The sequence below is a fragment of the Aulonocara sp. 'chitande type north' Nkhata Bay genome, linkage group LG17 (genome assembly GCF_057382095.1).
Source record: "Aulonocara sp. 'chitande type north' Nkhata Bay isolate Kocher_YH1m ecotype deep benthic linkage group LG17, A_spYH_male_GT1.1, whole genome shotgun sequence".
NCBI lineage: Eukaryota > Metazoa > Chordata > Actinopteri > Cichliformes > Cichlidae > Aulonocara > Aulonocara sp. 'chitande type north' Nkhata Bay.
In genome coordinates this window covers 1,204,809-1,220,335 of record NC_141360.1, presented here as the reverse complement: position 1 = coordinate 1,220,335, position 15,527 = coordinate 1,204,809, and the positions used below count along the sequence as shown (strand labels likewise).

The 15,527-nt window shown below is 46.2% G+C and overlaps 1 protein-coding gene across 4 annotated transcripts; it reads right to left on the bottom strand.

Moving 5' to 3' along the window:
- Positions 1–2,060: 2,060 nt before the first annotated feature.
- LOC147309393 (ankyrin repeat and SOCS box protein 13-like) lies at positions 2,061–14,960 on the bottom strand. 4 transcript variants are annotated; one of them, XM_086269024.1, is made up of 6 exons: positions 14,795–14,955; positions 6,907–7,094; positions 6,646–6,802; positions 6,434–6,568; positions 5,753–5,944; positions 2,061–5,490 (listed from the first exon to the last, which is right to left on the bottom strand). In XM_086269024.1, exons 1-6 carry the CDS (start codon positions 14,835–14,837, stop codon positions 5,363–5,365), a joined length of 843 nt encoding a protein of 280 aa, XP_086125150.1. In that variant the 5' UTR covers positions 14,838–14,955; the 3' UTR covers positions 2,061–5,362. The 4 variants fall into 4 exon arrangements, with proteins under 4 accessions (XP_086125150.1, XP_086125148.1, XP_086125149.1 ...); XM_086269022.1 differs by having other exon boundaries at positions 2,061–5,944; positions 14,795–14,960; XM_086269023.1 differs by lacking the exon at positions 14,795–14,955 and adding an exon at positions 11,554–11,740 and having other exon boundaries at positions 2,061–5,944.
- Between the last annotated feature and the right edge of the window lie 567 nt (positions 14,961–15,527).

The window sequence follows — 15,527 nt, the reverse complement described above, 5'->3', positions numbered from 1 at the left end:
CTTCAGCGCAGTGATCACATCTGCTGCTCATTTGAGCGTGGTGATTTCCAGGCTGCAGTGTCTGTTGAAGGAGCGAAGCACTGGACCATCACAGCATCCAGCCCTGTGTTTATCTCTGACTCTCAAATAAAAACCTCCCAGTTCCTGTCTGCTCCAATCCACAATCTGCTTGGCTCCATTTGACTTTCCCCTGCTCCTCTTTTACCGCCAAGATGCGATGCCCCATCTGTTTATGGCCTAATGACAGATGTGGTCCTCAGGAGGCAGAGCGAGGGATGTGAGGAAATCAGCTGGGCCAAATTATTTAGCCACAAGCTGGAGAGTGGCCACAGAAGCTCATCTTGTCTTTTCCCTCAGGGTCTGAACACATGCTGACACAGCCTGTTTCATGCTCACCAACATTATACACTATCTGTTTGCATGACAAAGGATTTCTTTGTCCATGGCGCCACCTAGCGGCAAATGAGGGGAACTGAGCGGGCTGCTGCATGAGCTAAAATCATGTCAGCAGCAACCAGCGCTTATAAACAGCACTGATTCTGACAGCAATCACAAGACTACAGTCAATGAAGTCTAAGTGTGAAAGTTACAGAGCATCTTATCTTGACTTTAAACAGGAAATGCATGTCCTGTCCTCTTCCTCCTGAGCGTCCACATTTTGTGCATCACTCCAGTCACATGCGCTCACCTGCTGCTGCCATAGATTCACCTGCTACGTTTTTCCACAAATATCTGATAAGCCAATCACATGGCAGCATTAGGATATACTGACTTAGCATGAAGAGATGCTAAAGTTCAAACTAGGAGAGAGTGATTAAGGTGGCTTTGAACATGGTGTGGTTATCGCTGGTACATGGACTGGTCTGAGAAATTCAGTAACTGGTGATGTACTGGGATCTTTCCACCCCAAAGTCATTGGGGTTTACAGAGAATGGTTTGAACAGAGGAGATATCCAGGAAGTAGCAGCTCTCTGATGCCAGAGGTTAGAGAAGGATGGCCAGAGTCCTTTGAGCTGACAGGAAGGCAGCAGTAACTCACGTAAACACACGTCATACTCCGAGTACAGCTGAGACCACAGGAGGTGCTGCTGTGGCAGCTGAGGGCAGGAAACTGAGTTAATAACATTGTTAGTAGCTGTGAATGGCAGCTGCTTGATTTCAGCACATTAGATAACCATGAGCTTTCCTCTGACCCACACGGCTTCATGTAAACGTGAGTTTGAGCTTTGTATTTGTGCACGTCACACACAACCCTGAACCAATCAAGTTATATATATAAACATATCTCCAAGTTGGGGTGGTGGTTAGCACTGTTGCTTCACAGCAGGGAGGTGCTGTGTGACTCCTCCACCTGCCTTTCTGTGGACTTTGCATGTTCCCCTGCGTCTGCTGCTCCCACAGTCTTAGGACACGCAGGGTTAGCTTGGTGACAGTGGGAAGAAAAACTCCCTTGAACCAGGCTGAGGGAGAAGCAGCCAGTGTGCTGTAGTATATGTGACACATTTCCCTGTCGAGTGTATTTGATCATGATGAGTACAAGCCAACATATTTGTGTATACATGCATCTTTAATACCTGCGGTTTTACAGACTTGTTTCATCTATAAACACCTTGTTGTGCGTTAGTGCGTCATGTTTGGTTGTTTGGGACTTTTGGACTCAGTTATTGGTTACCGTGGAGCGGCTGCAGAGCAGGTCACCTACTAATTGGAAGGTTGGTAGTTCGATCCCTGCCAAGCATCCTTGGGCAAGATCCTAACACCAAGCTGCTCTCTGATGCATCCATGGGAGTGTGAATGCTGTGCACAGCACGATATAAGAATCGGTCCATCGAGCATCTCTTCAATGATGGAACGACACGGGAGAAATAAAACGCCATGCTACAGTGCTGTCAACAATCCTATGCTGGTCACAAACGGTGCTTTCTAGAATAAGCTGGCCTGTTCAGCACCTGCTGTTGTGATCTGACACAGACCGATGCCGCCATGATGGCCCGGGCCAGCATGCAGGTCCTGTTGTTTCTCTGAATTCATGCAGGAAAAAAAGGTCAGCAAACACATCGTTAGTGCACTTTAAGTTTATTCATCACATGCAGAGCAGTTTAACAACATGGATACTGAGGACACGTTGTGTGTTATTGATCAGGATTTTAATCAGTGCTTGAGAGAGAACTGCATCTGTTCAATCAGCAGAAAAGAAATGCTGTCTACAGCAAGCTTTGCTTTCAAAGCTCTGTTATGGACTGAGAGACGCTTCTTATCTTCAGTAGCTGGGCGCTGCCCTCGTGTCGTTCTTCAGCCCAAGCCTTTGACACCAAACACATTTCATAGCAGTTATTTTCAGCCTGAAGCAGAGGATTTGATTTGCTGTTGAAGGCAGCGCTCCGTGAGAGCTGTGCTTCCAAACCATTTACAGGCTGACGTTACAATGACCCCGGCTGCATTTCTTTCAAATGAGTAACAGCCTGACATGGTACGTTTCTAGGAATCTAGATTTTGATTAACTTTTTACAGCGTGCGTATTTATGACAGCAGGCCAGCATCGTGAAGCCCGCTCACGTTTGGCCAAACGAGGGAGTGAACAGAGATTTGGATGAAGGCATGAACTATGAAATATTGGTTCTGAATTCTTGCTGAAGCTGTCAGACCAACAGGCAACACAGCAGGTGCTGATCTGCACGAGCGCTGACAGACGCCCCGTGCTCTTTAAAGCTGGGCAAGGTAACTGTGCCGGCTGGCAGCTGAAGACAGCAGCGAGGAGAAGCTAAAACACTGAAGGGTGATGTCAGCAGGCCGCACGTGCACAGAGTTGATCCTTCATGTCATCAGGTGTGCGAGGAAGAAAAGAGGCGAGTTCTCGTGGTTCAGGCTATAACATGAAGCACTGCGACATGGAAATGTATTATGTCAGTGAGAGGAGGCATTACAGGAGCCAATCGAATGGTCGAGTCGCTTCTTACACACAACATAAACTAACCTCGGCATGAAACCGTCTGCTTGTTTTCTCCTCAATAAAAGATTCTCCAACCAGCTCACGGGTGGCTGTTGGGTTTGTGATGGAGGCTCCACCAGGAACTTCCTTGTAGTTTGGATGAAAATACCAACATTTGCTAACTAACTAACTAACTAACTAACTAACTAACTATCTTTGCAGCCAGTTTCACAGTAGCGCCTACTTGGCAGCTGGGTGTGGGATCCACATTTTCCCTGGCAAACGGGAGTTTGCAGAGCGACCTGTGTGACTCGGGCTTGCTGCTGCTGTTATTTTCAAATGGAATAGTTGCAAGTATGGAAACTATAAAGGGCGGAGCCACCATGTTACCCAGTCACAAAGACGCCGTCTGCTGGTGAATGTGACGAGAGGAGTGTACCTGCCTGAAACTGAGAGACGTCCCTGAGCCCACACATGAATGTTTGTACCACCTCCACATTAGCCCAGATAGATTTGACAACGCTCTGCGTCCACCCTGCGTTTTCACAGAGTAAAATGCGTCATTGTTTTAGAAAGTCTACGTTTGCGCTGTCCACACTGCGACGCAAAATGCTGCGTTTTCCTTGAGCGAAAACGGCGTCTCAGTGTGGACGGGAGGCCAAAACAGAGAGAAAAGCATGCATCAGTGTGGACGTAGATCAGAGAGCACAGAGTGTGACACTCATCACCACCCAGTGGTCACTCAACAGAATCCAGCTGTGAAGCGCTTCTGCAGCAGTGTGAGGTCACAGATGTGCGTCCACTCTGTAGGTGATGTAACCTGAGCACGAGTCAGTGACAGTTGTGATTTGTGAATACGGTGTCTTTGTGAGATCAGCAGTGGTGTTAAAAACAACGACTGCTTCATCAGAGACCACCCAGAAGTTAAACGGTTCCCGAGACGTTTGGCTGATCATTAAGACCATTAATATTATTATTATTAAGAATGTGCTGCAGGTATTTACAGACACATAATCCAGTAACACTGCTAAAGAGAGGCCTGTGGCCTGACTCCCTTTCCAAGGATAAATCACAGTTAATAACTGCCAGACAGGGAAAAGAAACAATATAAAGAACTTGAAGGAATTCATACCAGCTTCCTGTGCCTCCTGTTAAAAATATTACGACCTGACAGGGCTCAGTGCGTCGCCTGTGGAGCAGATTTAATGGAATAAATGTCTCACGGCTATAAATAAGTGACCAGGATCAGCGTCTCCTGGAACTGCACCAGCAGGGAGCATCTGCAGAGTTTCACGCTGCAGCCCTGACAGCAGACTTGCTTGGTATTCCTCTTACGAGAAGCTTTCTTTCCTTTGCACGCCATGCCCCACTTCATCATTTCATACTTTGAGTCTGTGCTGCGCTGTCCCAGCAGATCCAGCGTTTGATCCAGAAACCATTAGCTGCTTCCAAAAGCAACATCTCGTCTTCCTGAGCGTCGTTTCCAGTTAAAAATAAACAGCCTTACACAGTCATGGATTGGAAGCACACTCTGCTCTGGAGGTAGACAGACTGTTCATGAAGCTGTTTAGGACTCAGATTAGTCGCTGGCAAACAAGTCCCCCACACATCATCTAACTAACAAAGTCAAAGAGAAGGTGTGAGAGCCGCCATCTCTGATAACAGAAGCTACTGTAGGAGGCGAGTCTGTCAGTGCTGCTTGTGTTAACATCAGCAGATAGAAAAGCTGCTGTTGCGTTTCCACTCGCTGTCCCTGCCATCACTGCCAGTCGACTAAACGCATCACATGCAGAGAGTGAAGTGCTGAGCTTATTTTAAAGTAGCTGCGGGACTAACATCACTCTCGTTTCCTCCCGACTCGAGGTCATACCCAAAGACGTGCAGTGCAGCAGTGTGTTGCTGCTTTGTGCTTCCTCTCAGACTCACAAACTGTCGACCAGCATAGAAACCAAACATTAAACGTGTATCGTGTGTTTTCAGCAGCATTAAAGGCATTTACAGCACAGACACTGTGCATTTAAACACTTCCTGTTAACAGGTGGTGATGTCACAACATCAGAGTCAACATCCACATATTTTGTCCACGTTCAACACACATGTTTAAACTAGCTTTGCAAACGAGACAGAAGCAAAGAACATGTGTTCAGTGTGTGTGTGTGTGTGTGTGTGTGTGTGTGTTAGAGAGCAAGCCAAGTGAAAGTCAGTGTTACTCTGCTCTTTAAAAACATCTCATCTTACAGCAGCACTAATGCGATCACACAGCCTGAACACGCCGAGTGCAATAGCTGCTGCAGTGTGTGCATGGCAGGGCTCTTAAACTAAAGGAATCTCAGGCAGCAGCTCCAGAGCTGTGCCAGCTGTGCTCATATTTAACACAGTGCTGTGCAGTTTCCAGTCCTTTGAGCGCCGGTCGGCTCCTCCTGCAGGTGGCGCTCACTGATAGCAGAGGTAGCTGGTGATGAGTTTAGGGACCTCCAGCTGGCCTATGACATTTAGAGCCCTGGTGCCGAGCTTCCTCCTCACTGCCAACCTGCTGAGCTGCTGCAGACTCAGAGGAGAGGCTGAACACGGGGAAAACATGTCAAATCTCTGTTCATAACACATGCAAATGATAATATGACATTTTTCACAAGAACAAAATGACGTGTCAGCCTCTAGAACACTGATTCACTGTGAGAGTAAAGCTGGAGAAGTGAAAGACAGCTGAGCAGCTGTGCATCAGAATGTTATGGCACATGTCAGGTGTCGTCTTTCTGACGCTTCGTGGAAGTGAAAATGATCCTCTCGTGCCTCCTGCTGGTGCTGCACACTCATGAAACTTACTCTCATAAGACTGTAGGCAGGCTGCAGAGGGAGAGCCCGGCGTGGTGTAGTCCACGGGTCTCCTCTCGTGTTGATCTCGAGCGTAGATGTTGGCTCCAAACTCCACCAGCATCTCGATCGTCTCCACCCGCATGCTTTTAGCAGCGTGGTGCAGCGGAGTCTCGTGCAGCCTGGCGGCGTTCACTTTAGCGCCTACGCAGAACAGAAACATTGAAGCCTGAAGGAAGACGTCGGTGTGGTTATTTAACACATCGTTGCACCGCGGCGGTTCGTGCCGCGCCTCAACACAAAGCTCAGTTTCTCAGGGGGGCAAACATTACTGACGGAGGTGCTTTTTGTTCTTTCTGGAGCATTTCTGTGATTGTGTGCCAATAATGTCTGAAGAACACTCGTGCTTTTACCAACAGCATGTTGGAAACCTCTCTCTGCTCCTCACACACCTGTGGCATCAGGACGAAAATCCTGTTGCCTCGTTCTCGTGTTCCCAAAGCGGAGCGTTCACACTCCCAGCGTGACCAGCAACAGTACCCACCATCCTTTTACGGCTCCGGGGTAAGGGGCTAAAAATGTGTTCTCATCTGCTCCTTATACCTGCTGGTCTACAGTTAGCACGCTGACTGTAAGGTAGCTTATACTGTGTTGTACTCTGTGTTTGATTCATCCTACTGTGCAGACCCTCACCTGCATTGAGCAGCTCTCTAACACAGTCCGTGTGCTCGTTAGCACAGGCCGCGTGCAGCGGGGTGCCGTGGTAAAGGTCATACGCCTCGAGACAAGCTCCCATGGAAATCAGCAGCTTCACACACTCAGAGTTTCCTGAAATACAAACATATATAAAATTAACTTTTATTTTCCAAAAACACAGACAAAAGCACAACACGCGACACTCTCACCTCCCATGCAGGCCTCGTGCAGGGGTGAGGCTGTGCGGGAGGTGAGGGCAGGGTTCGCCTTGGCACCGTACTGCAGCAGAAGCCTCACACACTCCAAACTCCCAGCTGAACAGGCATCACACAGCGGGGTACTTCCATCCACATTCCTTGCATCCACCTGACAGCATCATGGGGAACAGAGTGTTTTCTATCAAGCCATTTCTACTTGTTTGATCTACAGTTTGACCGACTGTAGATCACATTACTGCGCCTGTGACTCACCTGAGCTCCAGCCTCAAGCAGCAGCTGCACACACTTGGCCTGTCCGTGGAGGCACGCCTCGTGCAGCGGTGTGATGGAATCCACGGCCACCATGTTGACCGAGGCTCCGCCCTGAATGAGCTCCTCCAGTTGGGAGGCCTGGCCGAGCGACGCTGCCTTGTGCACCTCTGTTCGCTCCGCCCAGCAGCCTGCAGAGGAGCACGTCAGGAAGAACTGAAACCTCATCTCATTTACAGCAGCTGTTCTGCTGGGGTTTCTCAGTTTGCATGTTGCCTGTGGAACACCTATACACTCGCAGACCCGGGGCTGAACGCAGAGACGAACACACCAGGACAAACCTGGACAAACCTGGTGTGTCCTTAGGAATCTTGAAGGACTGTTTACAGAAATCAACATGCTGTAAAAGTTGCTTAATCTCTTCTAACAGTCATTTAAAAACCTCCCACTCATTCACCTCTACAGCTTCCAAAACACTTTGTGAAAGATTTCAACAGTTTCTACTGGAAAAATATCAGATTTGAGGTACTGGTCCCTACTGGGAGTGTCGTTCCCTGCTGCTGTAAACCAGTGTGAGCCTGTGTCTTTGTCAGTGTTAAGTGAAGCGTACGTGTAGGTTCAATAAGGAAGCTCACATCCGTCTGCTCCCAGGTGTTGCCGGCTAAATCTAAACTTCACATCACTTCCACTTTCCCACGCTCTCAACCTGTTTGTGACATCACCATTCTAGTCCAATCATCTTTCTCTTGGCCTTCTTCGGGCCAATCAGCATTCACGGCGTGTACTTTAGATCTCACCGCGCATCTTTGGGAACCCCTGTTTTTCTGATGCTTGTAGCCGACACTCACAGTATCCTGTTATGAAGGCTCGAGCACTGTGGCCATTAAGGGAACTGCTCCACAGTGGTTTAAGTCTTACTTTATGAACAGGAGCTTCTCAGTCCAGATAGATGCTTCTTCCTCAGCTGCAGCACCTCTTACTTGTGGAGTTCCTCAAGGATCCATCCTAGGGCCACTCTTATTTTCCTTATATATGTTGGCTCTAGGGTCGATTTTTATTTTAAATATAATATCTCTTTCCACTGCTTTGCTGATGACATTCATAAAAAAAGAAAAACAAGTCTTGGACGCAGCGTTTTCAGTGGGAGAAACGTTTCATCACTCATCCAAGTGACGTTGGATCCCAAAAGGTTGAACAGAATCAGCTTTTTGGGATTTACTTACCTGGATGTCTGAGCATGCATGAAGACAACTCTGTGAAACTGTTATCGGACTGTCTTGCTGATATAAAAGTCTGGATGAACTCAAACTTCCTCCACCTTAACAATAGCAAAATGGAGGTTATGGTATTTAGGAGATCTTTCCAAAACCATTCTTGAGCGCTTTGTTGTTCACTCCTCTGTCAGGTATCTTGGCATATTCTTTGACAGCTCCTTTAAATTCACAAAGCAAATAAGCTTTAAGCTTTATTCAGCTATGACTTCTTGCTATGGTAAAGCTTTATTTTCTTCCTAAGGATTTTGACAGATTGAGCCACGTTTTTATATCAACTTGCTTACTGATTACTGCAGTTCCCTTTATGTTGGTGTCCTGGTGTATTTTGGTGTTTTTGCTCTATAAATAAAGTGGACATATATAAACATATATGGAATTAGTACTTTTCAAGCTTTGCTACCACTCGGTGACCACTGCGTGATGGTCAGTGTGTGTGTGTGTGTAATTCTAAGAGCCGCATTAACTTTTTCCTGTTTTTACTTAGCTTGCATCCACACCTGAGGCCAGGTTTGAGTTTCTTGGCACCCTTTGTACCAGGTCTGCCACTACTGCACATTCACCCAGTGCATATGTCACACAGTGGAAATTTGTATTTATCTTGTATATTGTTTTTATTCTGATTTTTAGTGTTTATTTATGAGTGTTTTATTTGCATGGTTTTATTCTGTTTCTATTGCATGGTTTTTAGTGTTTTATGTGACATGGTTTTTATCCACTGTGGACTGGCTGCACATGGGACAAATTAGCTGATAGGGACCACCTGCTGAGGCAGGGGTGTGTCCAGAGGTGGCCTATCAGCTGTGTAAAGACCTTTTAAAAACAGGCTAGCCGGGCACTGAAAGAGAGAGGCCCCAGACTGGAAGGTTAATGCGAGATGGCCAGTGTGATGCGGTGACCAAGTCCTGACCTCATGGAACGGCAACAGTAAGAGACAACGCGTGTGATTGGCAGCAGGGCAGAGGTTTACCTCTGCCTGCATTTGACACCGACGCAAGGGGAGCTGTGGCGGTGGTCGCATCATGGATTCGGGTGCAGAATGCAAGTCGGGCTGGGAAGTGATGGGCCAGCGGAAGGACAAGAAGATGGGTGGCTCTTTCTTGTCTGCTGAAGACGGGGCTGGCGTGGACTCTGCTCTAAAGGAGGAATTCCTGGCCTGCTGATGGACCCATAATGAACATGTGGCCTAATTATAGCAAGGGGGAGGGGGTTTAGTGAATGTAGAAAATGGTAGTTTTACGGGTTTTAGAATTGTTTTTAGTAGAGAGCAAACATTTTATGACGTACATTTTAAGGGTGTTTTATTTGTGCTCCCTGGCCTAGTAATAAACTGTTTCTGATCAGACCTGCTTCCCCTCCGTGCCCGTGGTATCTGACTCGCTTGCTCCCCCTTGTATTTTAAAGAATCTTTCTTTTTAGCGTGACATTTGGCGTTGTCGACAGGATACAAGTTTGGGAGCAGTGTTCAGTACCTGGGCTACAGATATAGATGATAGAATGCAAAGCCAAGTATTTAAATCAGCTACCCTCGCTGAGGGTTGAGCAAAGGGTGCACAAGAAAGACTTTGTTGCCACGTGAGGAGTCATGAGTAGTGTTCAACCACAGGGATATCAGAGGAGTTAAGCTTCAAGAGTTGCTGGCTGTGGGATCGTGGGTTGCTGCTATGCAGTAGTGCTTAGGAGAAGCACGAAGACCAGGTTATGCCTGGAAGGATCCCAGCAGTGCCCAGCTGAGAGGAGCCAATAGTCTGATAATCCCATACGTTAGCTATGCTATGTGGTCACGAAATTGAAGAAATGCAGATTACCTGGAGGTGGTAACTGGACTGCATCTCACACCTATGCTGTAACGTTTCTAGGATGCATTCGAAAGAACTGATTGATTGGTAGCAGATTATTGCTGATGTTTTATGTGTTATGGGTACAGAATGTGATGGCAAAGCCACAGTATCCAGCAGGTTCAAATGTTGGCCAGCCACCCTCCTGGACAGAACACCTGAATGTTGTGACAGGGACTGTCACAGTTAAAATATGGGGGGATGTCACACAGTGGAAATTTGTATTTATCTTGTATATTGTTTTTATTCTGATTTTTAGTGTTTATTTATGAGTGTTTTATTTGCATGGTTTTATTCTGTTTCTATTGCATGGTTTTTAGTGTTTTATGTGACATGGTTTTTATCCACTGTGGACTGGCTGCACATGGGACAAATTAGCTGATAGGGACCACCTGCTGAGGCAGGGGTGTGTCCAGAGGTGGCCTATCAGCTGTGTAAAGACCTTTTAAAAACAGGCTAGCCGGGCACTGAAAGAGAGAGGCCCCAGACTGGAAGGTTAATGCGAGATGGCCAGTGTGATGCGGTGACCAAGTCCTGACCTCATGGAACGGCAACAGTAAGAGACAACGCGTGTGATTGGCAGCAGGGCAGAGGTTTACCTCTGCCTGCATTTGACACCGACGCAAGGGGAGCTGTGGCGGTGGTCGCATCATGGATTCGGGTGCAGAATGCAAGTCGGGCTGGGAAGTGATGGGCCAGCGGAAGGACAAGAAGATGGGTGGCTCTTTCTTGTCTGCTGAAGACGGGGCTGGCGTGGACTCTGCTCTAAAGGAGGAATTCCTGGCCTGCTGATGGACCCATAATGAACATGTGGCCTAATTATAGCAAGGGGGAGGGGGTTTAGTGAATGTAGAAAATGGTAGTTTTACGGGTTTTAGAATTGTTTTTAGTAGAGAGCAAACATTTTATTACGTACATTTTAAGGGTGTTTTATTTGTGCTCCCTGGCCTAGTAATAAACTGTTTCTGATCAGACCTGCTTCCCCTCCGTGCCCGTGGTATCTGACTCGCTTGCTCCCCCTTGTATTTTAAAGAATCTTTCTTTTTAGCGTGACACATATACTATATGTATGTATATATATATATATATATATATATATATATATAATGTTCTTCCTCTACACCCCCCCAATTTTTGCACATGTCGAGGAGCGTGTCAGGCTACATTTCACTGTGTGTTATACTTATAACACACAGTGAAATGTAGCCTGACACTTATACAAGTGTATAACTATGCATGTGACAAATAAAGAACCTTGAACCTTGTCTATTTGCTCTTTGTGGGGTGGCATGGACTTCCTCCCACAATCCATTTCATATACACACATACTGTGTGCCGGTGTTCCAGATCTACTGGCGTTTAGATCAACTGGCGTTGGTCGAACAGATGTGTGGCAGTCTTGCGTTTCAGGAGCTGCTACCGACAAACCAGCAAAAAAACACCAAATGTGTCACCTGTGACACTTGTGAGGTTGTCTCAAACACACTCCGTCAGTCTTGATGCTGTTGAACAACAAAATGTTTAAAATGTGGCGAGTTTACCTGGTGATATCCTCATGCGCGACGCGATCGCGAAAACAGCAAACAAGTAACACCACGCCGATGTTGTTCACAGGACAGCAAGAGTAAACGATCGGGAGACTCTTGTCGTCGTTATCGTTCCCCTCGCACGGTTTGTTTCTCCGAATTCAGCGTTTTTGCTTCACAACTACAGCGTGCTGTTTACTTTGTGCACTAACATGGAGTCGGGTCAACCAGCGCCACCTCTGGCCAAGTGCCACAGCCTACAGCCAGATCAACCTGTGACACACATCTGCACCACGTTTGAATTCGTGTCATGCACATTTGTACCTTTCAATTGTGTCTGTTTGTGCGTCATGCAAATAAACCTTTGAAATGAATGAAATGATATCATATATTCCTTATTGGCCTACATTTGTTCAAAATCCCAAATTATATACACAAAGTCATAGAAATCACCACTCCAATTGGTCATCATGATTTTGATATTCTCTTTTTCCATAACAATGAAATACACCTTGGACAAATATGACACATCAATATTTCATTAGTGTTGTCACATCACATGTCGTTAGCGCAGTCTGCCTGTGTCTTCCCTCTGCAAACGAACATTTCAGAGTTGGTTGTTATATACATCACATCCTGTAAGCATCGTCTGTCTGTGTCTGTTCCCTGGAAATTAATATTTCCAGCCAATATAGGCAATTCATCAACATGGCTGGAGTTATATACAGTCTGTATAAGTGTGGTTAATCTAATGAAGATTTGTAAGGAGACGGCAGTTACTGTGAATTCACAGCAGTTACACAGTGATTAGTAATAAACAGCCAGTGAGAGTGAGTGGATTTAAGAAAGTCAGTGACTCAGGTGTGTCGCTTGGTTTGTCATCTGTTTGTGAGACTGGAGGAGACGTAGAAATCCTTTGTTTTAAATCTTAGTTAGGAAGATTCCTGTTTGAAAACAAGCACTTTCTGTGAGGAATGCAAGAAGCACATCTGCAGAAAGCACATTTTGTCCAGCATGTGGACAAAATTGAAAATGTTGAGCATTGAAAAACTGAGAACGCTGGGCAAGTTCAAAAGAAATGTGTTTGTAAGAACGAAAAACCAAATTGTTCCTAAAATAGTTATGGAAAGTCTAACTGTTGTATGTCTGTGTTCTACATGTTTATCTAATGGAAAATAAAGTTGCTATTGTTTCATTGCAGTTTTTGGATAATTCTGAGTGGATTTACACAGTACAGGTCAAAATGACCTGCAACAAAATCAATGTCAATTGTTTGTTCTTCAACATAATACAAGGGTTCATTTCCAAAACTTGCTTATGATCTTCAATTTGTAGCAGATCCACTATCACACAGCAGCTGGAGCAGTTTCAAATGGAGGTCAGTCCACTACTACCATAGCCTACTACTAGATTAACTTGTGACACATCTGCACCTGCTGCTATGATCACAGTGAGTAGAGGCTGAGTGGCTGCACTTACCCCTGGTACATCCAAATCTACCCACAAACATGTTGACAGGTGCAATGGCAGCAATGTGGATTGTCAACACTAAAAACAATCAGTAAGCAAAGACAACAGGGATCACTTTTTTCTGTTTATTTAGCACCCACAACATTTGTCCACACACACTGTGTGGTACCACTTTCCACAGAAGGTGCATTCAATCTGCAAGATTGAATGAGATTGTCAGAGTCATTGTCTGACTGTTTATTACTAATCACCTGCTGTACATTCACAGTAACTGCCATCTCCTTACAAATGTTTATTAGATTAACCACACTTATACAGACTGTATATCACAACCAACTCTGAAATGTTCGTTTGCAGAGGGAAGACACAGGCAGACTGCGCTAACGACATGTGATGTTACAACACTAATGAAATATTGATGTGTCATATTTGTCCAAGGCGTATTTCATTGTTATGGAAAAAGAGAATATCAAAATCATGATGACCAATTGGAGTGGTGATTTCTATGACTTTGTGTATATAATTTGGGATTTTGAACAAATGTAGGCCAATAAGGAATATATGATATCATTTCATTCTTTTCAAAGGTTTATTTGCATGACGCACAAACAGACACAATTGAAAGGTACAAATGTGCATGACACGAATTCAAACGTGGTGCAGATGTGTGTCACAGGTTGATCTGGCTGTAGGCTGTGGCACGTGGCCAGAGGTGGCGCTGGTTGACCCGACTCCATGTTAGTGCACAAAGTAAACAGCACGCTGTAGTTGTGAAGCAAAAACGCTGAATTCGGAGAAATAAACCGTGCGAGGGGAACGATAACGACGACAAGAGTCTCCCGATCGTTTACTCTTTGTGTCCTGTGAACAACATCGGCGTGGTGTTACTTGTTTGCTGTTTTCGCGATCGCGTCGCGCATGAGAATATCACCAGGTAAACTCGCCACATTTTAAACATTTTGTTGTTCAACAGCATCAAGACTGACGGAGTGTGTTTGAGACAACCTCACAAGTGTCACAGGTGACACATTTGGCGTTTTTTTGCTGGTTTGTCGGTAGCAGCTCCTGAAACGCAAGACTGCCACACATCTGTTCGACCAACGCCAGTTGATCTAAACGCCAGTAGATCTGGAACACCGGTGGCCTTCTGTCAGTGCAAGCTGCCTACTCAAATCTAAAAGTGGACGTAAATTAAAACATGCCAAAGGATGTTCATCGCATCCTCTACAGAGACAAAGTCAAATGCATGACTCGATGCGTGCTTAATCATCCAGGTAAGGAAAAAAGGTTGATTCTGTTCACCTGGACGTAGCGAGAAACGTTTCGTCATCATCCAGTGACGTCTTCAGTCCCAGCTGACTGCAGGTGTCCCCAACCTTATAAACGGGGCATTTACACGATGACTCCAACTGGCGCCACTGACCTAGAATACGCTAAAGGTCAAGACTGACCACTGATCAGTGATCAATGCTCTTTGATCAGTGGATGTGATCGATTGTAGTTTATGGTTCACGGCTCAGTGCGTGAGTTCAATAAGCAAGATTGTTTTCATTTTTTACCGCGTGCCACTGCTCGGTGTGTGCGCGTGCAGGCCCACGCAGGCCCATGTGGGCAGCGGCGAAGGTGTCTCTCACGTCATCGTCACGTTTTCCAGGTGAATAATTCTGTGTAATAACATGACAGCTGTCATTACCTGCTAGCTCCAGAACAAGGATTACGGCAGCCGGTGCCAGTCCTGCCGAGCTAACTCGGCCTCGATTACCGACCGTCTCGCTCTCGTACTCACCGATGTCGCCAAAGAAATAGGGCCGAGACTTTTCAGCGTCCATCCTCCGACTGCTTCCCCCGCAGAACAAGCTAGGCTGGCACGAAACGCGGGACTTACGGCTGTTTGTAAACAGCGTCCTCGCGCGCTACATGCGGCAGGAGTCACGTGACAAAACCCGACCTCCGCGGGCATGTTGGACTTTGTAGTTTTTACCCCAAATAACACCGTTTCACGCGTGGAGAGCGACTAACATTTATTCTAACTCAGGTTGAATAATATCCTAGCGGGGTGTAAACAGCCTGTCCTGAACAGAACGCCTGGTCACGATCAAATCTGTAATCTGGTGTTTAACACAGCAGCTCGTGTCGGAACCACAGAGTAGCTGCCCTGCACCCACTCACAATATCTTCTGTTGAGAGCTCCTGTAGATTTTCTCTGAACAGGCTTTGATCAGCTGAGCTGTACCTGCTGCTGCTCTGAGGTTTCACTGAAGTCAACAGTTTGTAACCCAATATTTGACACGCTGATTGGCTGATTTCCATTCCCCACACTGACAGTACACTGTTTGTGCTGTTTTCATACCAGATGGTATAAAGTTGGCATGAATTCAGTGGATTAATCAGCTACCCTCGATGCAATCTAATTCTGATCCCGAGCACCTCTGTGCACCAGTCGCACACTGTTCTTTACTCTAAATCCATCACAGTGCACCTCACTACCCTGTTTATCCTACACAAAACTGTAGCATCTC